Below are 25491 nucleotides of genomic sequence, written 5' to 3'. Positions count from 1 at the left end.
TTTAATTCTGTCTCAAACGTAAGCTTACCCACTTTAATTTCAGCTAAAAGGCTAGCTTCTCAGGAATCAGGGGCAGGGTAAAGCATTCCAAAGATATTAAATATTTTAACCATAATGAAATAAGTCAAGGTTTAAGTACTTAAATAGGATGGGGAAAATGCAGAGATACTTCCAGTTGTATCCTATTTCAGACTCCATGATATCCCCAAACAGCTTTCCTTACTGCCATTTTTACATTAAAAAAAAAAAATCTGTGATAACAAAAAGACCCTCAAGGGAAACGGACTTGGCCCAGTGGTTAGGGTGTCCGTCTACCACATGGGAGGTCCGGGGTCCAAACCTCAGGCCTCCTTGACCCGTGTGGAGCTGGCCCATGGGCAGTGCTGATACGAGCAAGGAGTGCCCTGCCATGCAGGGATGTCCCCCGCGTAGGGGAGCCCCACGCGCAAGGAGTGCGCCCCATAAGAAGAGCCGCCCAGCGCAAAAGAAAGTGCAGCCTGCCCAGGAATGGCGCCGCCCACACTTCCCGTGAGCTGACGACAACAGAAGCGGACAAAGAAACAAGATGCAGCAAATAGACACAGAGAACAGACAACCGGGGGGAGGGGGGGATTTAAATAAATAAATAAATCTTTAAAAAAAAACAAAAAGACCCTCAAGACCCAATGAACAATCCTCTATGTCCTTGCAAGGTGGGGAGGAGGGGGTACTCAAAGGAATTAAAGAGTTCACTCACATCACATTTGACATTTTAAATATATCTGTGAATTTATGACTAAGTTACACGAAGACTACTCCCTGTATACTTGGAAATGTCCATTTCCCTTAATATTCAAATAAGAGCAATAGGGTGATTAGAAGACATTTAAAAGCAAATCTCGGGGGAAGGCAAGTACAGGAAAGAACTCTACTTCATTCGAGTATTTTAGAAAATTAACTCAGGGAAAAAAGCTAACAATTTATATCAGAAAGGATATTTCTTTTTCTTGGGCAAAAGGCCTACTGATTCCCTTTGTTCCTCAAAACTATCAGTGGTTTATAAATAACACAAAACCTAAACAATTTTTTTCAGCTTGATACCAGATCCTGCAATTGCAGGCAATAGGTGGACAACTGCCAATAAAAACAGAAAAGTCAAAAGCAAACTCATATCCTCAGGAACTATTAGGGGAAAATATCTACAAGTAGAGTCCCTTTAAAAAGTTTCATTCCTGAGTCTCAATGACTCAGAAATTGCCTATTGCTGATCCTGAAAGGGGCAACTAACAGATACCACAGACCATCTATATTGCAAACTTACAGATTACAGTAGCTGTCTAAAATCTCAAGGTTAAAAAATGCAAAGCCAGAGTCTATAAGCTTTTACATCAATAATCACTTTATAAATTCAAAACATGTGTCTAATTGGGTGGTCAACATAACCAGGGAGAACAGGGACAGAGAAAACACCTTTCAATCTCACAATTAACCACACCTGCATTGAATAAGCGATAGTCAGAAAAGAGGGGCTTTTTGGATAATTATGAAAATATTGCTGTGACAGTCAGCAAACTGATTTTGGACCTCAAATGCCATATTTATTAACCAAGGTATTAGGACAATGGTCTAAAAAAAAACAGTAAGGAGGGTATATTCTAAAAGTCAAGAGAAAGATAATATGGGAAATTCAAATAAAAAAAACAAACCTAAGGGCTAAGAATATGTAATAACTTAATCCCAACTTTAAACCCTGAGGAGGATGTTAGGATTTGCTTCCTACAAATGTTTCAGAATTCATGACAAATGAACCTTTTTTCCCATAGTAAAGAATGCTGTTCTTACCTCATAAGACCAGACACACTGCACCCCTGCAAACCTCCGGACGCATCTTCCCACCTCTACATCCTCATGAGTGGTATACATTTCTCGGAGACATTTTCCTATGTGTGGCACCATCCTCCGAAGCACCTCCCGGCTCATGATCACACCAGGCCCTCCCATGCAGAAGTTCTCGCCAGGCTCAAGCGCCAGTTTCCCCATTTCTTCTGTGGTGCCCAGTCCTGTCTGCCCAAGGAAGAGGGGTTCGCTGCTATTCAGACTCCTCAGGAAACTTTCTAGACGATCTCCTTTGATGTAGACGTCATCATCCGCTCTCATAAACCATTCATACTTGTCCAGGTAGTGGTCATGCATGTACTTGAGCATCATAAAGGACTTCTTCTGGGGAGGGTAGGAGTCATCCACACCCCGGAGTGCCACTATGGGGATGGGTATTGAGATGTCTGAGCCCTCACTGGAGAAGAATTCAACTCTCCCAGGAATTGTCTTGGACCACGTTCTAGAATTAAAAGAAGTATCAATTAGTCCAAAGTCAATTCCAAAAGAATCCCAACAATAAAGAATGATAATGTGTTAAACTATTTCCAGAATAATTAGGTTTTAATTACAGCTAAAAATCAAATTGCCTGGAACAACCAATCAGAACAGCAAACAGACTTTAAAAAGCCCTGACCTTGGGTCCTGTGTGCCCCACACACACACTGCAGTATGCCTGCGGTCCATGCTTTGGAACAGTGTACTTTTCTCGTTTTGTTTCTAAAAAAACCTCTTTACTCCCTTGCTTACCATTTAAAAAAAAGAAAAAGGCAAATTGCCAGGGTACCTGGCAATGCTGAGATTAGTATTCAGATTAATTTTGCGTGTTCCAGTTTTGATATTATCAAAATAATTGATAATTTTGATACTATCAACTCTCTATCTACATATTCCTCAGCTGTAGAAACCAAATAGCAAAAAGCCAAAGCGTTTCAGTCATGTGACAAATCTCTCTAAACACTCATCATGTGCCCATTACTGTGGTAGGCAAGGGGTGACAAAAATGTGGTCCCTGCTTCTGACATCAGGAGACAGTCATTTATCAGGCCCGGTAACATACATATCATTCTGAACTGAGATAAGCATTCTACAAGATCGGAGCACAGTCCAAAAAGGACACAAAGAAAGGAAGCAAACTAGACCAAGAGGGCAGATAAAGGTTCCCAAAGAAAGGGTAAAAGCAAGGACCCAAAGACAACCCTCAAACACAGGGTACAGGGAAGACATTCTGAGGTAAGAATGGCAACGGAATGCCACAGACCTGGCAGAACCAACTCAAGGTCGGGCCAGTATGCTCTAAAACTCATGGGAAGCTACTCAAGGGACTGGAGCAGAAGCGAGACCATTGGATGGGCACTTAGAATCCCCAGTGGTGGAGTCAGGGCTTGGAGGAAGGAGCAGTAGCCCAGACAAGGATATGGTGAACCCCATCGACAAAGGAAGTGGCCATAAAGGAGAAGGAAACAAAGCAAAGAATTCCCCTCCTGAACAACTGATTTATGGCTATTCAGTTACATTTTTCCTAATTCTTTATATTCTAGATGAAGAACCAAATTAGAATGCCTACAAAATTTCATTTATACAGACTACTTCTAGGGAAAACATATTAGAAAATGAAACAGTAAATTTAATCTTCCAACTAAAAAAAAAAAAAACAGTTCCCAGATGCTGCTCTCCCAATATACTTTTATTTTACTTAACTGTTCCAACTGTGTTTATTATAGTAAAAAGCAACAATGAAAACCACATGTATCTTTTAACAGAAAGGGAAATTGGGAGGGTCTGGGAAGGGGATAAAGATGACTTTCACTTTTTATTCTATATATCTTTACATCAGGGAAAACCTTCATAAGCATGATATTACTTTTGTAATATTAAAAATAATTTACAATGAAGTACTTGGAAAAAATACATGAAATTTTATTTCTACTCCTAACAAAATACAAAATGACTTCAAACTTATATCAGCAGAAGAAAATTCAATAGATTACACTTTCTGTCAAACATGATGCTCGAAAGGTCCAAGGATTAAATGCATACTGCTTCCATCAAATCTAGGATGTTGCACTATTATTTTACATATCAAAAAAGAAAAAACATATGGACAATCAAAATCACAAGATGCCATCAACTGAAAAATGCATCCTAATTTCAGATGTTAAAATGCAAAAAAAAAAAAAAAAGCACACCTTAGAAAGGAGGTAAAACAAGGTAGTTCTTAATGGTTTCCCTTAATGACTAATTTTAAATTGGCTTATTTAAATTCTTGGGTCATTAAGAATAAATAGGCCATTAAAGAATCCTTTAATAAAGAACCAAGAGACTAAGTTAGCACATAGGAACCCTATGGTACTGCAGATCATGTACCAGATACTACACCTCATTTTACAAGATATGCTCCCAATAAAAAGAATGTAAAATAAACGGACTAAAACCGGGGAAAATTAATTTAAAGAGAAACCAACCCCTCCCATAAAAGGATAAGTTCTTTTAAAAATAAGAATGTATGACAATCTAAACAAACTCTTCAACGCAGTACCATCTGGAGGAGAAACAACCTCTTAAGCACTCCTCCAACCTTGGGAGTCTCTACAGTGTGATGATGAAATAGTACTTAGCCTTAGAGGATCCCATTCAGGTCAAGAAGCCCCTGATTCCTCTCCTTAGACAGAAAATGGCGGGTTTTTTGGCAGTCACAACAATTCTTTGATGATGTAAATGACTTCAGTGCTTGGCACAATTAGAGCAAATGCTGCCCTGTCATGTAAAATAAGTGACTGAAATACGCTCTGTGTGTCTGTGCACACGCACGTGCAAAAAAGGAGAAATCACTTCTGCCTCTTATCTTTGAGAAAGTTCCAGATGGCCTTCTCATCACTTTCCATAAGCCACACTCATACCTTCCTACCACTTACACACACAGAAACTGACTTAAGCCAGAACAAGAAAAATATTACTAAATGGTAAAACTCATAGGAACGCTAGAATTATCTACCCTGCCATTTATGATGATTCTTTTGAAATTGAGAATGAAATCACCTGTATTATCTTACAACTGATTTTTAAAAGGGCATTTAATAAAATCCACTTACTTTGGGCAAGTTACTCTGTGCCTCAGATTTTTTTTATCTGTAAACTGGGGATAATAACAGTACCTACCTTATGAGGTTGTTGCAAAGATTAGATGAGTTATATGTATTATAGAAAGTGTAGCTCCTTACATTTCTGGCTAAAAACCCAAAACTCAAGCTATATATTAGAATTCTATTTTGCTATCAATCTCAGACAAAGTTAGGGTAAAAGACCTGTAAGATTTTAAAGTGTTTTTGCTTCAGACTGAGGATCCTTCCTTTAGGGCTGACGATCATAATTCATTTTAGTCTGGTCCTACTTCCTGTGCGCTCAACCAGATAGAGTACAACAAAGGGCGGCGCCAGTCATCCAACAACCATCATTGAGACAACTTAATGCCTCAACTATGACTTGAAATGGTGTAATTTGTCCAAGAAGAAAAACCAATTAATTTTAAAAACAGCCAATCTAACCTCAAGCCATCCTAAAAGACCTCTCTGCAGTCTTACCGTGGCTCCACCCAATTATTATCTGTTCCAAAAGACTGGTGGTTTAAGGGGGCTCTCTCAATGTGAAGTTTCTGTAAACCTCCCAATCTGAAGAAATTATGACCGTTTCAATTAGGGTACCTTCAGTCTAAATAGTTCCAGGAAGTTAACGAGTCTAGAATTTAAATCATGACTCACCATCCTGGGGGAAAAGAGGGACTATATTAATAATTTCAAAGAAATGAAGAAAATGCTGCTGAACAAGCCACAAAACAGACCGAGTTCCTTAATATTCATACGCAAATGACAACTATGCCTCAACACATTTGTTACCTGGAGCAAAGCTCTTAATTGGATCCAAAGAGAAGACTTGCAAAAGGTCCATGCCAGAAAACTCCATTTTCAATTGACTGATAACCAACTCTAGCTAAAGCAGAGATAAGACAACTGAAATTTGAGAGTGCCAAGAGAATCTTCTCTTCCTCCAGGCTTCTAAACACTAATCATATGCCCAGTTAAAGCGCAGTAAAGGAATATAACCTATTAGCTTAGCTAAGGAATGCTTTTGCTGAGTTAGGATTTGATATCACTGCCTGCATTTCTTCAAGCGACAGTTTAAGAAAAATTACATAAAATACATTTCTGTACAAAACTGCATCTGTATTCTGAGTGCTGTCCTGGGTGAATATTCACAACATATGGTTATGTTTAAAAAACAGGCAATAGTATGTACCTGTAATTTAGATTACTAAAGTGCATTTACAAAAAATAAAATAAAATAACATACAACTCTACCCCCAAAGTGTTTACTATGGTTATCTATGGATGGGGCATTAGAGGGATTTAACCTTCTTCTAGTTTAATATGTTTCATAAAATTTTCTGCAACAGATAGATGCACAATATTTAGGGTGAGAAAAAATACTTACCTGTAGAAGGCACGGGTTAGAGCGGCTGAAAGACCAAAGAACAAACCTGGCACAGAGTCAGACATAAGCTTTATTTACTGGGACTTATGAACAGGAAAAATTCTCCGGTGGAGGCAGGCCAGATAATGAAAGTAGCACCCCGCAAAGAGGTGGGAAAATGAGGGACAATATATAGGGTCTCAGAACAAAGACATTTCCTAACAGTTTCTGCTGGGGTCACATGAAGCACACGAGTGGAGTCTGATGATGTTATTGCAGGAAGGAAACTTACAGCCTGGAGAAAATGACAGTCTAAGATACCATCTGCACATTGTTTCCCTGTGGGGAGGTCTGTTACATTTTAACGTGTGTCCTGGGTGGGGCATGCAAGCAACTGTGTACTATGGGCTGAGTATACTTAGGGAGGGGGAGCCAGGGCTCAGGACTCACTGGACTCCCACAATCTTAAGTTTTGGCAACAGAATTTTTTATTTTTGGCAATAAAACATTTCTTTATCTGTGAACAAAAACTAAAAAAATAGAGTAAGGTTATGAGTACTTTTTTCCTATTTTCCAAACATTTATAGTTTTACACTAAATTTTATAATTAAAAGGTAAGATTTCTTAAGTTCCCCAAATCACTATGACGTATATTGTCTGTTGGTTACACAGCGCAAGTTTGAAAGAACTCATACAATAAAATCAACTCAGAACTTGGAGGTAAGGATAGAAGAAAGAATAAATTCCGCCCCCCCCAAGAACCGATAGATAATAGAAATTAATATATATATTTATATTCTGCCCCCTTACAGAAAAGATTTAAGGCAAAATGCATACAAGATGGAAAAACTAAGGAAAAAAACAGGCCAAAGGAAAACAAGAGTAGGAAATCTGGAGCAGGGAGTGATGTTAGTACTTCAAACACTGAACCGCTTGGGGCACTCTGGAGCCAACAAAGATTCAACTAGAGTCAGCCCATCTGGTGAAACCTATTTGCCATCACATGACCTCTAGACTTCTACATTTGCTAAGGTAGGCTCAAATTTAGCTGGAAGCTTTTCCAGTAGACAATCAAGAGTAACAAGATGGTGCCTCACTGTTCAGGATTAAGTGTAATTACTATTCCAGATACTAAAATTGGAGGGAAAGTTCTCCCGTGGGTCTCTGGCCGAGAAAGCAGAGCAAATGTAATAAGGTCCTAAACAGGAAGCACAGTTCTTTGAACAGCAAGCTTAGTCCTTAGAGAGCAGCTATTCTAGGTGGCTAGTCAAAGCAGCCCTGGGCTTTCACCTGGTCAGGCCTAGAGACACTTGCAAGTTTACCAAGGCTATCAAGTGAGGGGGGTAAAGTCCTCTCCTCTATCTGGAGGAATGCACTCCAAAAAGATGTTATTAGCTATCTCAGGCCTCCTGCTTTGGTACCGGGAGCTCTGCAGTAAATAGATTTAGTTGCAGTTTCCCCTTTTTGGGTATGTGGTTTCCGTGTACGTGGTTTCCTCTTTTAAAATCTTAAACTGTCTCACTGTGTATGTCCTTATAACGTAAGCAATTGCAAATCCTTTTTGGAAGTGGTGGGAAAACAGAACAGAAATCGCAAATGGTGGGAAAATTTGAGGAGAGAAATAAAATTATACTTTACCATTAATCCTAAAATATAAGACTTCAGGTGAAAGCACCCATTAAATAGCCTTTTCTCAATAAAGATTTTGGTAGGATGGATTATAGCCTCCCACCCCAACAAATACCTGAGCACTAGCCCAGGAAGCATTAACGAGATATTGAGTGAACATGAACCTGCCTTTTGAGCCCAGGTTCACAAAAACAATGGCAATACTCGATACAGGCCACAAATATGCGGCTTTTGAAACATGAGATTGCAATTTGGAATGTAAATGACAGAAAGCAATCCTGATCTCATGATCCACTTCCAAAGCTTCAAGTGTTGGAGATATACCTCGTTTAATTTGTATTTTGCTGCTTTACACTTCAAAGCATGAATATTCAACTAATTTAACCATATGAACAGATAAAATAAGTTTTTATACCAAATGTAAGTAACGGACCATAGTTAGCAGTAATATTTTGATGATGTTCTTTCATAATCTGTAACAAATGTTCTACACCAATGCAAAGTGTTGGTGGAGGGGTGATATATGGGAATTCTGCAGGTTACCCACGATAGTTTTGTAAGCTCACAACTTCGCTAATAAAAATTTTAAAAACGTAAGAAGTGCTAACAATAAAAAAGAGAAAAGGAAAGCATGGTAGTAAACAAAGTTTACTGAAATAACCTATTTTTTTTTCAACTTCAAATAAAGGGTATCTTTAGCCCTTGTTAAAAAAACAAACAAGCAAAAAGTCTAATTCTTAGGAAAAAAACAGCACTATTGTTTAATGCAAACAATACCACCATCCCAAACTGATTTTTGCACCATTTCCCCTGGTATCAAACCCCTTGAACAGCAGCTGTACTTTACTGAACAATTATTGAGTGCAGGATCTTGCTAAATGCATTACTTTTTTTTTTTTTAAACCCCTGTAAAAACCTGATGAGGTATCATTATCCACATTTTACAGATAAGGAAACTGCGGTTCAGGGCCAACTGTACTGGGATCCAGGATTGAACATGGCACTTCATGTGTGGGAGGCTAGTGCTCAACCACTGAGCTACATAAGCTCCCCTGAGTTGACTTCCTTGTCTCTTTGCTCATTGTCTGCTTATTGTCTGTTTTCCTTTAGGAGGCACTGGGAACCCAACCCAGCAAGTCTCATGTGAGAGGTGGGTGTTCAACTGCTTGAGCCACATCTTCTTCCCAAAGACAATTCTTAAGGCCCACACACAACTGCTTCAATTTGCCCACACTTTGGCTGTTTTATCCCAGGCACTTTTTCCCAGGTTATCATCCCACATTCTTTTTCCAACCTTTCCTTCTTTGATAAGGCTGAGGAAGCAGTTTTTACAGGTAAGGAGAGCAGCCTGAGGCATCCTTCAGCCACTTCCACCCACTCTCTGCTTGTCTGGCTTGGCAACACAAAACACTGCCAAAACCTGCTGGTCCAGGACACCTCCTTGCTGACTGGACTGGATTTAACTTTAAAAGACAGTAGACTTTTATTCAAATCTTAACTTCTAAAGCCCTCATTTCATGTTTAAGCTAGTTTACTACACAAATCCTGCCCAATCATTTGGCATTAGGTGGGAAACATATGAAATAAAATTTAACACAACAACCTTTACACTTACATTCAACTTACACGCCAGTAACTTTAATGGCATCTATATACACAGTTATGATAATCCTCCCGTTTTGATAATGCTGCTGTCATGTCTTCCTAAGACATACCAATTTATGCTGGTGCCCTTCTCCAGTCCACCCTCTATGATCCTAACACTTGTCAGACTGAGCTTCTGAAACAAAAACACCATCAAGCTACTCACCTGCTTAAAGCATCACCAACAGCTCTAGACACACCTGTAACATAAAACCCAATTCCCGAGCTTGGCACACAAGCCACTTCCCTCTAGCTTTTCCCTCAGTGTTTGTTAAACCTTTTTTGCTCCCCTCCACGCAATTAGTGTGGGTCTCTTTCTTCTGTACCCCACAGTAATTACTAGTTCATGCAGATTGATAGTCCTTAAACTGTACTGTCACTTGTTTCCCTTCCCTAAACTATGAACCCTGCAGGGATCAGGGTCCAGTATTACAAATCTATTTTCAATAAATTGCTTAATTAATGGACAAGGAAAAGTGAAACTGCCAATGAGATGAAAACACAATGTGTTTAAGCCTCTACTGACAATCACAGCTCGCAAATATACATGGTATCACTGGATTACATGGTTAAACTCATTCTTAGGACATTTTCACTAGTCATCTTAACACAGGTAACTCATAATCTGAAATTAGTTGTACTCCAAAAGTTTACTTACAGGTTATCTGGATTCTAGGCTTCATTAAATGTTTGCCAAACTGTATTTCACCTTAGAAAAAGTAATTATTGCTCTGAACTGTTTCAAGAAATATACAGTTTACTGAGCTCAAAAAATAAGAAAATGAACTCTGAGGTTTATAAAGTAAGTGCTCATTAAGGATGATAAAAGGAACTGTCTGCCCTCATTAAAGGCATTAGAAGAGTGAAGCAGGCTAGTAAGACTGGCAATCAACAGATGGATCTGGAACCTGGCAAGAAGTCCACGTGGACATCAATAACTCCAAGATTCTGCCACTCAGAAGACTTCCTCTGGAAGCCAGGAGAAGCCCTGGATATTCCCCAAGGACTTTATCATTGGGCCCTCTTGGGAGGTTAAAGGGAGAAATAAGTAATCAAAATGGTAAACAGCTGGAACTCCTCCCCTACAAAGGGGTTAGATAAGCAACAGTTGAAAAAGGCAGGGAGCAAGCAAGGCCCAAGCTCTCTTTCATGTGCTCTCTTGCCTGTGGACCCATCCTGCCCTCTGTACACCACTCTCACCATTTTTCCTCTGCCTTGTGGCCATGCAAGTAAAACCTGGGCATTTATAACCTATAATGGGAAATTGTGGCCTATAAATCAGCCCTCCTTATCACTTTTCAGCCCTTTCCTCTCTACTTGGGACCCCTAATCTGTTATTTTCTCCCATTTCTCTTCCCTCCCTACCTGAATAAATTATTGGCCTAACTGACCTGACATACTCTTGAAATTCATTTCTGCAGCATAGTCAAAGACCTAGATAAAATCCGGTAACAAGAGGTCATTAACTGGTATAAAAATTATATCTAAAACTAGTGTTTCTCAAATTTTCCTCCCACAGTCCCCCTACGACTGATGCTAACCTCTAACCTCTACAGCAAGGAGGGCAACCATATAACTCTTTATGAGAAAATAAGAAATGAACAAAAATTCTTTAGCCCAGAGATGGTACAAAACAAGGTGAATGAAAGGTGCTGGATTATCTCCATGTTCTGGGGGGATAAAAAGGATTAAAAAGCTACTTCTGGGCGGCGGACTTGGCCCAGTGGTTAGGGTGTCCGTCTACCACATGGGAGGTCTGCAGTTCAAACCCCAAGCCTCCTTGACCCCTGTAGAGCTGGCCCACGCCCAGTGCTGATGTGTGCAAGGAGGGCCGTACCACGCAGGGGTGTCCCCCGCGTAGGGGAGCCCCACGCCCAAGGAGTGCGCCCCGTAAGGAGAGTTGCCCAGCGCAAAAGAAAGTGCAGCCTGCCTAGGAATAGTGCCGCATGCACAGAGACCTGACACAACGAGATGATGCAACAAAAAGAAACACAGATTCCTGTGCTGCTGACAACAACAGAAGCGGACAAAGAAGATGAAGCAAATAGACACAGAGAACAGACAACTGGGATGGGGGGGGAAGGGGAGAGAAATATATAAATAAATAAATCTTTTTAAAAAGCTACTTCAGAAAAATTAAGCTATTGATTAAAAAAAAAAAAAGAGGATCTAAATAGCATCAAAATTCTCCCAGTGAAGTGTAGCCAAGATATGTTTGAAACAGAAAAACACAAAGGGGAACTTGTCTTCCAGATATTAAAATATTATTCAACCTACAATAATTTCAATGGGTGGTACTGGCACAAGAACAGACAGAATGATCAATGAAACAAAATGGAAGTCCAAAAACATAACCAGGAATTCTGAGTATGAAGATGGCATTTCAAACCTGTAGAGAAATGAAAACTTATTCAACAGATGGCGCCAAGACAACGTACTATTTGGGGGGAAAAATGAAGTCTACGGTTTTTTTTGTGTGTTTTTTTTAACCACTTCTAAAATCGGTTAAAAACATTATCTTTAAAAATTTCTCCAGGGCATTACATTTTTGAGCTTAGGGGGAGCCCCCCCAAAAAAAACACAAAAAACAACATACTAAAATCAGAAAGGAAATTATATAGATTGAACTATATAAGCTTTTAACCTTTGTATGTCAAAACAAAATAAGAACAAAAGAAAAAAAAAAGGAAAAAATATGAATTGTAGCCAGGGAAAGCAAGACACATCAAACCCCAAGGGCTCTGACAATTCCTCACTAACTAGCCCAATAAATTACTCTGGACAAATCACTGCACCATTTAAAAGTGCAATCACTGGAAATGCACACACTTTGCAAACTGTGGAACAACTTACTTTATGTTTATTTGTATAACCCCAGCAATCCAGAATCCTCAGGGATTGTTAGTTTAAGACAATTTTAGAGCTCCACCTGTAAACACTTCAAGATGCTAATCTTTTCTCAATTTATCTTTTAAGCTTTTATTAGCTATCTTAAACTTTACCTGTGCAAAACCAACTCCTGCCCCCGCTCCCTCAGTCATCCCTATCTGAATAAGGACACAACCATCAACCCTGTGCCCCAAGGCAAAATCCTTTACAAGTCATTGTCCTCTTCCCTTGCCCTTCAGGAACATTCCAACAGCATTTACCTCCTGGAACCACCCCCTTCTTTCCATCTCCAGGGCCCCTAAACTAGTTCAAGTGCCCTTCTTCTCCAGGACTGCCTAATTTGTTGGTTCCTTTGCTCCTTTAGAACTTACACAAAAGGCAGGACTATGTTTTCAAAGCAAATCCAATCCCTTACTCTCTAGTTTAAGTCTCCTCCATTGTCTTCCAATTCACTTAGAATAAAATTCCATCCGAACAGGACACCATCAGGCCCTCGGTCCCTTCTTTTTATGGGGCTGCTTGGGTTCCTTTTCCTACTGGTTCCAAAGGATTTCCCTCTGCCTCACATGCTTGTCAATGATATTCTCGCAAGGGCTCCTCACTATTCAGATCTTGTTATACTAGAAAAATCCAGTATAGCTTAAACATTAAGGCACTATACTAAACTTTTGTAACCGAGGGTTAAGAATTACATAATTATGATTCCATAATCATTGTATAGTCAGATGTCTTTATAAGATAGCAAAAGGTTAATATTCTCAACTGAACTGACCTTTGCTTTTATTATTTCAAGACTAGGCTCACCCTTGTGTATACTTACTCTTATGTTGGTAATTCTAGAGGGCGTTACCTTTGTTTATGGTTATTCAGAACTAAACTCACTCTTGGGTATACTGCCATTGTGGGGGTAACCACTCTACCCTCCTGTTTAATATCCATATGGAAAATCTTGTGATTGTCCTCTACTCTGTACTTTCCTATCCCAGAATCTTGATCTCTGATAATGACTGTAATTTAGTAACTCACCCTCGTGTGGTACCCACCCCACCATATTCAAACTTTTTTGTTTATTAGTGATGGAAACTGTGTTCAGCTCTGCCCCAATTACCTGTCAGCGCCCCAATGGTATAAGAAAAAAATTAGAATTTCTCCAGTTGGGGAAGGCTGATTTGAGATTGCACTTCTCTGGTCTCCTACCTGTGACTAAACCCTCTTTTCCTTCCTAGCCCAGTTTGTCTATTCTGCCATGTAGAATGAACCAACCCAGCAGAGAACCAACCAACCAGACCTCTCTTCAATCTCAGCTCAAATAAATATCACATTCTCAACTACCTCAAAGGGAGAAGAAAACACCGCACCCCTCCCCCATCTTGTTTCATTGCCTCCACAGCATTCTCCACTGGTGATGCTCTCCTTTGAGCCTGTCCCTCCCATTTGAAGGGAACTCCAGAACAAGTGTCTTCACTGACATGTCCCTTATGCTCCAAAAGCCTGAACCCCAGGGGACATGTTTCATATTTCTTGAGCAAAGGGATGAACCCTAACCCTAAATGTATCCGAACATTGAAGAATTACTCTGATGAACTTAACAGCGATAGTGTGTACTTAGGGTCTATGTGCAAGAATTTAGCCCTGGCTGGTCCCTGAATTGCTACCGTATGAATATTGTTTTATCTGCTTTTAAAAATCTGTTTTGCCTGTTCTTGGCTGTCACAACTCTGCTAACATCTCTTGGTGGCCACTCTCCCCACTTCAAGTATCCATTAGGTTCATTATGAATATAAAAGTTCATAAGGACGGAGCTGTTTCATCATGAAAAGTGCAGTAACTTCAGTGCGAAACAGACTTATCTCCTTGGATTTCTCCAGAGCTTTTTAGCAGCCCCTTTAGATAGTCAATGGACCAAAGTCGCTCGCTCTGGTTACTAGTCCCTAGACCTAAATTCTGACATTTTTTCAGTACTCTTACTGTAAAAGTACACCACACTCACCATCTTATTAAAAAGTTTATCATCTCCATCCATAAGCCAAATAATACTTTTTGTTAAAAACAAAACAAAACAAAAAAACTAGAATTGTTTTCCAAAGTAAAGAATTAATTTGCTTCTTAGGGAAAAAGTAAAACTGAATATGCCTAAGTTCCAAGCCAGAGTCCAACCTTGAGCTAGAAGATCTGAAGCCTAGTTTCACACTGAACTGTGTGTAGAATTTCCAATTTAAGAGTTGAGTGTGGACTTTTAGGAGTGTGGGCTTTTAGACTGGGCTGGAAAACACAGCAAAGGGTAATCATAAATTATATCCTATAACCTCCATCCCAGTTCAGGCCTTCTAAAGCCTCTTAAGGAAAGAATCATCTTGTGCTAAATACTGGGTTGACAAGCTAAGAAGTAGGGGACCCTAAAAGCCAGGCTAGGCTCATCTCCAGGTTCCAAATACTTTGACTTCTTAAGATTTGAGATATAGAAGAAAAAGTGTTCCAGAAAGCTGAAAGAGCAGCTAGATAGGATGCACTGCTTCCTGGCAGGGGGTGATCGTTTCTCAGAAAGGCAGAGTGTTACAAAGAGAGAAGAGCAGCCAGACAGCAAACTGTGTTTCTACTTTCCCCTAAGTGCCTGAAAGAAAATAAACAATGATATAAAATCCCACATCCAAAAAAGATGAGGTAGGAAATTTCGAAAGGGGATCAAAAATAAGAGCACCCAACATGGGCTTTGGGAAAACCTCATTGCTGGGTGTAAAACAAAAGTTCTATTTTGCATTTCTAGGGACTGCTGGTAACAGGAACCCCACAAATATGTATATATTGATTTTATATCCATGAAAATTTATTTGATTTTTGGGGTGGAGGGTAAGGAGTCACATAACCTACTGTTTGAGTAAACAGGTAATTGTCCCCAAAATTGCAATTTCAGAGGGCCCATCATCAAATTGCAGTCACAGGGATTTTTTTAAAAAACCAACCATGCTATAAAACAATTTATATGGACTCTATTTACAATACCTATAATCTAAGTTTTTCAGTGGCTCAAAACTCTTCTTGGCTGGCAGAACCTTGGCCCTGAGCTTAAAATTCTAACGAAAACATGCAGAAATAGGGATCATAAGGGCACTGGTCCCCTCCTGCTTTTCCCATTCTTTCTCAGCTTCACTTCCTCCATAAGAGAAAGGGGAAATCTCTTTGTGCTTGCCTCCTCACGGCATCTAGTGCCTCAAAATTTAGACCAAGACTGGATTTAAAAGCTAAAGTTGTAAAGTTATCGATTATAAATTAAGAACACAAAGCCACTGATTTATAGCCTTGCTCAGCAGTGACTGCTGTAAAAGTTCATTCCCAAAGGACCTTCCCCACCTTGGTCTGTTCTGTGGCTGGACAAATTCCAAACTTACCCATACAGTAAGTGTTCCTGCACTTCACACCATTTTCATCACGTCTCATGGTCTCTACACCACTGTTCTTCAAATTCACACCAATACAGGTCTAAGTCTAACCACACCTATCATTCCAAAATCCTCTCTTCTGAAGCCGATTTTGCTTAATCCCTTTGTTAACTCTAAACATGATTCCACGATTCCAGTGCTTTTAGGCTCGTATTGCCAACTAGGCCCAGTTACTGGGTAACTTAACATACATCACTTAAGCTAGTGACCACTGCATCTACTATGTGCCAAAAACTGCTTTTCCCAAGCGTCCTCTTTTAAGCCTACAGAATGGTGTTTGAGTGGGCAACAGGTACCCTCTTTCCATTTACAGAAGCGTCTGTAACAGTAAAAATTACAGCATGACCTGGAAAGTTTCCAACCAGATAAACCTACATCAGCTGTTTCTGCAAGGACAGAAGTAGGCATTTCGAATATGACCATCAATGACTGCTACCAATGATGACAGGTCCTGGACTGAGAGTTTTCCAACAGCTCAGAGGGTCACACGGTCAAGCCCATCAAGAGGGACTTGGACTGTGAAACCCGAAGAGCCTAGCAGAAGGGCCACACCTGGTGATGCCACCCTGGTCTAGTGCGCTGCGCTCTGGCCAGGAGGGAATCTCCGGAGGTGCACACCGATCCCACCAGCAGCCCCGCAGCCTCAGGTCCGAGGGGCGAACAAAAGCGCAGCCAGGGAAGTAGGGGCTCACCTATAGGCGGCCACGGCACGGGTCTGGAGGTATTTCTGGGCGGTCATGACTCCCACGAAGAGAAAGTTCCTGTCCCGCGGGCCGCCGTCCGGCGCCAGGCCGTGCGGCCAGAGATGCGCCCCGTGCGCATCAGTACGCGCGCCGCCAGCTTGGGAAGCAGCACCCAGCCCGGGCCGGCAGCCCTCGGGGCTGGCGCGGAGCCGCGGGCCCGCTCGCTTCAGTTCGGAGGCGCGGGGCAGGACGAGCCGCGAGGCCAGCACGAAGCCCAGCACGAGCCCGAGCAGCACGCTGAGCCAGGCGCGCCGACCGCGCGCGGCCATGCCCCCGCCGCTCCGCCCGCTGGGCCGCCGCTGCCGCCGCCCCTGCAGCTCCGCGCGCCCTCAGTCCGCCGCCCCCGCCCGCGGAGGCCAGCCCGCCCTAGTGCCGCGAGGCTCGGCCCGGGCAGCGCCGCCGCCGCCGCGGGCCCGCTGCGCCCATCGCGGCCCCCGAGTCGCCCACAGTCCCGGCGCCGGCGCTTTGTTTCTCGCGCCCGCCTCCCGCGCCGCGGCCTGCGCCTTTAAGTGGGGACCATGCCAGGCGCGCGGCGGCGGCGGCTCGGGCGCAACGCGGCGGCGGGGGCTCCTCCCGCTGGCTTGCAGGGTCGCGGGGCCAGCGCGGCGGCGACAACAGTGGCAGCCAAGTCCGGGGCCCTGCGCCGCCCGGCCTGCGTCCCCCAGCTGGCTCGGCTCGGCTCCCGCGGTGCCCGCCCCCGTCCTCTTCGTGGCCGCTGCCGCCGCTGCAGCTGCACATCCTCCGGCTTAGTTCGCCATTGCAACAGTAGCCCCTCACGTCACGCACAGCGCATTAAGAAGCGGCTCAGGCAGCGCCGAGCCGTGGCCCCTCTCGGGATCCGTCCGCGCCGCCTGATTGGCGCAAAAGTGAATGAGGGGCGGTTCACGTGGCCAAAGTTTGATCGAAAAAAAAAGGAAAAAAGCCCTTCCCGGCGCGCGCGGCACCCGCCCGGGCCCGTGCGGGTTCGGGGGTCGCGGCTGGCGGGGTTCGAAGAGGGCGGCGGGCTGGGCGCCGATAGGGCTCCCGGGTGTGGCGCCACCGGAGCCCGTTATCCGCACGGGCGGCCACGCCCCCGCCGGCAGCGCTCTGGAGCCCCGCGGCGGCGGCGGAGGGGAGAGTCTCCGAAGGCCGCCGAGCGCCCTCCGAGGGGCACGCGCTTGCCTGGCTTCCCACTTCCTTCGGGGTCGCGGTGCTGGCGTGACTCTAGGACGGGCTTTTGGAGAAGGGCCTTCTTGGCCCCCAGGGTCTCGGCTCAAGGCTGGCGAACTGTCTTTGCGAAGACTGTCCTCAGATAAACCCGGCAGCCTACGCCCTGCCCGCCGGCGAGGCGCACTCACCGTTTACCTTCCCCGTATCCCGTTGGTTCACACTGAAGCTTTGTTCCCGCCCTTAGGGGGCTGCCAAAGCGCACGTATAGAATGAACAGTTCAGGAGCCGTTTGAGACGTGCGTGGTCGAGGGTGAACCATGAATTCAGTTACCTTGTTCCTTGTCACTGGTTTCTAAACAAAATAAGGGGGGTGGGGGGAGGGAGCCATATTTAATGTCCTAACCTCCTAGTACAGTACTAGCATTTATTGGATGTTGAATAAATGGTAGATGATGTTAAAACTTTGGATGGTAGACACTGCTTTTATTGCATTCTATGTGGACAGGTAACTCAGGTAATAAATCCTAACCTGAATCTTCGTTAATACTACTATACTCCATGTATAAAAAGGGTCCGGGATTTCTGAAGACGGTTTGTGGGTGCCGGCTTCTCTACAATGGATTTGAAAATGTACACATTTCTTTGTATAAAAACTTAGCTAGGGTAACAAAAACTGAAGAGAGTCCTCCAACCACCAGATGTTTCTTCCAGTTCCTAAATATCGGTCTTGTTGCTTAGTCGCTAGCATACTGGAGTTTTCTAATGAGGCTCCTGGAGAGCAAAGTAATTTTCCTGGACCTGAGAGGTACCGTACATTTAATCTGATGAACCCAGGAATTAGTGACAGTAAGTAAACATGCTTGGGGTAATTCTCAGCTCTTTATTCATTGTTAATATAACCAAATGATTGCAGTGTTACACATAATTTAAGATGCTAAGTTGTGTGACATACAGACACCCACTCTGCAACCTAATGGGGGCCACACTTGATTATTCTTTGGATATTACCACTTACTTTGGCACTTGTGATTTATGTCAAAAAATAGCTCATTACCCACCTTCCCACAGACTCCCTCCTAAAGAAGTGGTCCACATCTAAAAATAAAATACTCATTATGCTGTGAATACAGGATTCCAGCAGTGGTCTTGGGAGAAATACAGAACACACAAGCATGAATTATAGGCTCAGAAACCATCGAAAGGGGTTTCCAGTAAGACCATAAGCCACAAATTCTGGGTAGTCACCAGATTCCCCAAATTCAGCAACAGCCCCATAATTCACGGTGATTTACATAAAGCACAAATCTGGCAAGATACAGATGTTCACTTTTGTGAAATGCTTAAGGATTTCAATATTTTCTAACTGCTTCAGACTTCTCTATATTTCCTCTTTTTTAAAAAAAAGATGTATTTTTAATTTCTATTTATCTCTCCTTCCCTGCTCACCCCTCACCCACCAGTTGTCTGCTCTTTCTATCCATTTACTGTGTATTCTTCTGTGTCCGCTTGTATTCTTGTCAGCGGCACCGGGAAGCTGTCTCTTTCAGTTGCATCAGCTTGCTGTGTCACCTCTCCGTGTGTGCAGCGCCACTCCTGGGCAGCTCTCCTTGAGGGGCATACTCCTTGGTCGTGGGGCTTCCCTATGCGGGGGCACCCCTGCGTGGCACGGCACTCCTTACGCACATCAGCACTGCGTGTGGGCCAGCTCATCACACAGGTCAAGAGGCCCATGTGGTAGACGGATGCTCTATCCATTGAGCCAAATCCACTTCCCTGTATTTCCTCTTTAAAATTAAAATCCAATGAAAAATATATCAACATGTGGTAAGAATAATCTTTTTTTTTCCTCTCCCCTTCCCAGCCCCGGTTGTCTGTTCTCTGTGTCTATTTGCTGTGTCTTCTTCTGTGTCCGCTTCGGTTGTTGTCAGTGGCACGGAAATCTGTGTTTCTTTTGTTGTGTCATCTTGTTGGGTCAGCTCTGTGTGTGTGTGTGTGTGCGGCACCATTCTTAGACAGGCTGTACTTTCTTTCACACTGGGCAGCTCTCCTTATGGGGTGCACTCCTTGTGCACTCCTTGCACACATCAGCACTGCGCATGGGCCAGCTCCATACGGGTCAAGGAGGTCTGGGGTTTGAACCGCGGACCTCCCATGTGGTAGATGGACGCCCTAACCACTGGGCCAAGCCCACTCCCCGCCCCCCCCCCAAGAATAATCTTTTGAGGATGCTAAAAACTCTGTCCTCAGCAAGTCCCTGGTGTCTCCTTGTCCCTCAATTGACTCAGTGGTAGTCCTTTCATAGTGCAGAAAGAACATCCTCCTCTCCAGAAAGCCTGACGCTGGAGGTTTAGAGTCCCTAGAAGAAGGAGAATATGACAAAGGTTAAGTCCTTCTAGGGAAAGTGAGGGGATGCCTGCCCCTTCCAAGCCAGGTGAGTGTGAGAAGGAGAAGAGGGAAGGTGAGGTCCTGTAGAAGCCTGCTGGGGGACAAGGGATCTGCTGGGGCCGCTTTGCAGCCTGTGGACAGCTGGATGACCAAGCTGAGGCAGTTCTCCTGGGGAGGGTCTGGCAGAGACTGGGATCAGGTGACAAAGGAGTCCTTGGTGGTGATTTCCAGCTGGTGAGCATCAGGATCAAGGACTTCAGTGACAGCCAGAGGCCAAAAGGCCATAAGGGATCAACCAACCCTGTACAGAGGCCCGTCCAGTGAGCAGACCAACCAGCCACTGGACAGCCAATAAATAAAGCTGAAAGGACATATGTGGGTCTATGATCCCCAGTACACACACATACGCCCTTCCTCACAGCCACGATGAGGCCAGGGTGGCTCCTTGCCCCAACTGTTCCCCTCTCAATTTTTTTTAAAGTTGGGGAGAAGTCAGTTTGATTGGATTTTATAAGCATTTTACCTAAATAAACTGAGGAAAGAATTTTAATGATATTAGGTTTCTCAACTTAGCTGTATTGGGGACCCTCATTATTAAGTTGAGAAAATCACACACCATTCTTCTAATCATTAAAAAGAAGAGTGATGTTTAAAGTTATGAAGACTTTCTAAAATGGACTAAGGTGATGAAAATGAGAGACACTGAGTGTACACTTTGAATGGATTGTACAAGGCATGGGAATGTATGTATAACAAAGTGAATCCTGTGATGGAAGATGGACAAACATGAGAATGTTCACTCATAAACTGTAACAAGTATGTAATACTAATACAAGATGTTAATAATTAGGTGGGTTGGGGGGGAAGTATGCCAAATGTAAGATATGATCTATAGTTAGTAGAAATATTTTGATGATGTTCTTTCATAGTTTGTAACAAATATGTTACAACAATGCAAGTGGTGGTGGTGGGGTGATTTATGGGAGCCCTATATGATGATGTGCATGTTTGTTTTGTAAGTTCACACTTTTTTTTTCACAACTTCTATTTTATTTTTTTTCACAACTTTTACTATACACTTATTATTTATGTATGTTCATGCATGAACTACATACTTCAATAAAAATTCTTATAAATGAAAAAATATTGAAAGTAATTTTTAGGGAAACAGATGTGGTTCAAGCAGTTGGGTGCCCGCCTACCAAATGGAAGGTTCCGGTGTAGAAGTTTGATATGGTTATGAATTCCAAAAATAGATATTGGATTATGTTTGTAATCTGGTCTGTACCTGGGTGTGGTTAAGTTATGATTAGGGCTTTGATTGGGCCACATCATTAGGGCATTGGGTCCCCACCCCTCAGCGGGTGGGAACTCTCAGATAAAAGGCATGGCAAAGACAGAGTTGAGGGTTTTTATGTCGGAGTTTTGATGTTGGGGTTTGATGCTAAAACCTTAAGCTGGAGCCCTAGGAAGTAAGCTCACAGAGGAAAGAGAAGCCAGCCCCAGGAAGGAAGGAACCCAGGAAGCCTGAACCCTCACAGATGTTGGCAGCCATCTTGCTCCAACATATGAAAATAGACTTTGGAAAGGGAAGTAACTTATACTTTATGGCCTGGTATCTGTAAGCTTCTACCCAAATAAAAACTCTATAAAAACCAACCGATTTCTGGTATTTTGCCTCAGCACCCCTTTGGCTGACTAATACACCCAGGTTTGGTTCCCAGTGCCTCCTAAAGAAAACAAGCAAGACAGTGAGCTGATGTGCTAGGCTGGCACAGCAAGCTGACGCAAGATGATGCAATGAAGAGACACAATGAGGAAACACAATTAGAGATACAACAAGCAAGAGCAGAGGTGGCCTAAGCCATTGGGTGCCTTCCTCCCACATGGGAAGTCCTGGGTTTGGTTCCCAGGTACCTCCTAAAAAAAAAAGAAGATAAGCACACAGCAAACAAACACAGAGAGCAGACAGGCAGACAAACAATGGGGGAAGGGGGAGGGGTTAAATAAATGAAAAATCTTTTTAAAAAAAGTCGTTTTCAGGGAGTGGATGTGGTCGAGCAGTTGAGCGCCTGCCTCCCACATGGGAGGTCCTGGGTTCAGTTCCTAGTACCTCCTTAAAAACAAACAAAAACAAACAAAAGCAAACAGATGAAAAACCAACTCAGGAGCAGATGTGACTCAGTGACTGAGCACCAGCTTCACGAATACAAGGTCTCAGTTTCAAACCCTGGGCCCAGTACCTCCAAAAAAAAAAATACATTTTCAACTTAAAAAAAAAAAAGAGGAGTAATATTAACCATCACCAGGTACACTTGTGAGGGAATCCCCTCGCCACAGTCAATTCAGTGATGAAGTCTCCCTGAGGTGTTCTCCCCATGGAGGGGTGGGTGCAGGCTGGGTGGGGTTTCGGAGAGCCAGGGTTCTCATCTAGGCGCTGCACTGAGACTCACCTGGACAAGTTCTATACCCACTCTGGGTCATTATTTCCTTATCTCCTAAGAGGACTTTCCACTAGATGATGTTGACATTCCTCCTTAATGCTGAGATGGGAGACATAATAACAATGTCCTTTAAGAAGGTTCTGCTTGCTGCCTGCAAAGAAGAAAATCTATAATGACCACTCTACTAAAATTACCACTTAACCTCTATTAACCCAATAAAACTTTGCTTCATTGTTAATGCTACTGGCAAGCAATGTCCTCATTAGCTAATTCATTTTGCTCAATATTTCCTTCTACTTGTAGCATTTCCAACCAGATGCAGGACAGGGCAAGTGATTATGTTCTGGCTTCTAGACTTCAGCAGATCAAACATGGATTGTATTAGAATGTTCTGCACCTCACGCTTTCTTGGGCTGCAAGTCAGCTTTTGTCTTTGTTTCTGTCAGATATTGAATGGGTAAATGCATGTTTCCCATCCAAATATGTGTGAGAAAAAGAAAGAAGAGACAGACAAAGAGGGAGAGAGAGAGGAAAGAAATGGAGCACAAAACTGTGTACTGGCTAGATGGGATATAATCTTACTAACTAGAAAACGTTGGCGGCCACCAGCACAGGCACTCTTGAGAAATAGCCAGAATGTTCTTGGGAGATAACGACACTGCAGGCCCAGGACAGTTTGCTTCTGGTTTAAGACTTAATCCTTGTGTAGCAGAGAAGTTTGCCTTTCTCATGGGTTGACAGGAAATACCATTAATCTTTAAAGAGGTGCAAGAATTTCCAAAGCTAGAGAGTTTGCACAAAGACAAAGTTTCCATTCTATAGGAGGCACCCCCACCCACCAACACTGCCCCTGTCAGAACCCAGGCGCTGGTCATTTAGTCAGCAATGTCGGGTCCTGAGTGCTGAACATGGTCATGCTCAGGGGCTGTGTGGAAACCTGGAAAGGCTCCAGCTGTGCAGCTCCAATGCTTTGTGGGGTTTTTTGAGGCCTAATGAAGCATGCAGTCCCTTGGGAGTGGGGTGGGGGTTGTATGTAACAGTAAAGCAAGCTGTAGGAGAAGGTTTAAGCTACGAATCAAGGCCATGGACATTCAGATCTACAAACACTTAAAACCCAATGCAAGGATAAGAAAACATGAGCACTATAAAATCCAGTGTTCAACGACCCATCCAGGACTGGATCTGGCTCTTTCACTCACTCTGTTATTATGCTGTCGTGCGCATGCTAGGTTCGTAAACACTTTTATCACCTGCCTGTTGGGTTTTTATCCAAGGAAGGCCTCTATGAAATTCAGAATAATAATGGAGGAAGAAGGCAATCACACCTGTTGTTGAGTGAACAAAATTGGGCAGCCTATTTGGAGGGCAATTGGGTCCAGACTGTAAATTACAAAGGTATCAACTTCTGACCCTGCTTCTGAGACTTTATTCTCCAGTCATACTAGTACAAAATGGCTCATGTATGTGGTTATCCTCTGCAACATCATTTGGAATAGTAACAGATTATAGCCAAGTGCCCACTTGTAGGAGAGTGGGTACATAAATGATGATGAGTCCACAGAATGAAAGACTCTGCAGCCGTAAACCAGAGCAGGAAGGGAATACTTTCTGCTGAGATGGACAGACGTAACCCACGGTACAGAACAGAGAGGAAACAGAGTAAGAATTTTGCCTGTGTTTTTATAACAAAATATTAGAATGATTGCTTGAGGAATAAAAATGATGATTTGCAGAGGCTCGAAGGAAAGGAGGTAGATTGAAAAGAAGGATGGGAGTGAGATTTCCCAGTGGATAATTTTACATATTAATTTGACTTTTGATTTATGTTATTTCTGTTCTCTAGTCCCCAAATAGTACTAACTTTGCCACCAGTTGGAGACCTAAAATGATATCAGCAGAGTATAGAGTATTAAAACCAATAGTCTACTTTAGTCCATTGTTCATTCCTTTTATCATTGATGTAAAGGCAGAGGCCACCAGAGGTTCTGAGGGGAGGGAGAGGAAGAATAGGTGTAATATGGGGGCATTTTCAGGACATTGGCATTGTACTGCATGACATTACAATGACTGAAACAGGGCATTTTATGTTTTTTCATAACCTACAAAATTATGCGGGACAGAGTGTAAACTATAACGTAAATTATAGTCCATGGATAGTAGCAATGCTTTAATATGTTGTTAATGTGAGAAAGTGTGGGAGGGGGAGGAGGTAGGGCAAATGGGAATTCCATATATTTTTTTATGTAACATTCATGTAACCTAAAGCTTCTTTAAAAATTAAAAAAAAAAATTAGAGAAAAAATAAAATTAAAAAAAATAAGGGGATCTGAGATTTATCCTTTTATACAGTTATTAAGACTTTCATAGTAAAATGTAATTAATCTAAAAAAAAAAGATTCTGGCTGTCAGCTTATTTAGCCCAGTGGTGCCCATTTTCAGAAGTGGAGACTGAGGCCTGGAGAGTAGAAGCTAGTTTGATGTGTAGGTGCTGTAACCAGCCCAGAGAGGCAGCCCCAAATACCTCGGGTCTAAGTTAGAATCTCCCCAAATATTTTCTTCTGACTTTGTCTCTCATGCCTTAGCAACTGGTTAAAATGGAAATGTCAGAGAACTTAATGAACTTGTATTTTTTAGTTTTCTTAACATGCCATTGCAAATGTTCTTCCAACATGGAAATATTTTTTAAGAACTTCTCAAATCACCAATATGCCTATATCTTCTTTCAGAATCTATTTCTCACTTGTTTTATTCTTCCTCCTCTTTATAATGTATTCTTCGACCTTCTATAATCTTAAAGCCTCGTCTCTTTTTTTATCCTTAAACATAGAAAATAAAATGGGTCAAGGGCAG

The 25491-nt window shown here is 42.6% G+C and overlaps 1 protein-coding gene across 1 annotated transcript in view; it reads right to left on the bottom strand.

Moving 5' to 3' along the window:
- The window catches only part of CHSY1 (chondroitin sulfate synthase 1), a 54608-nt gene extending 37674 nt beyond the window's left edge, over positions 1-16934 (bottom strand). Inside the window, exons 1-2 of the mRNA XM_058294617.2 lie at positions 16613-16934; positions 1822-2317 (exon numbers count right to left, since the gene is read on the bottom strand). Coding sequence (XP_058150600.1) covers positions 1822-2317; positions 16613-16932 — 816 coding nt within the window. The 5' untranslated portion in view covers positions 16933-16934. The remainder of the gene's footprint in view (positions 1-1821; positions 2318-16612) is intronic.
- Positions 16935-25491: the final 8557 nt, after the last annotated feature.

The sequence above is a fragment of the Dasypus novemcinctus genome, chromosome 3 (assembly GCF_030445035.2).
Source record: "Dasypus novemcinctus isolate mDasNov1 chromosome 3, mDasNov1.1.hap2, whole genome shotgun sequence".
Lineage (NCBI taxonomy): Eukaryota > Metazoa > Chordata > Mammalia > Cingulata > Dasypodidae > Dasypus > Dasypus novemcinctus.
Note: the sequence above shows the minus strand (reverse complement) of the source record. Positions and strands in the feature narration are given on the sequence as shown.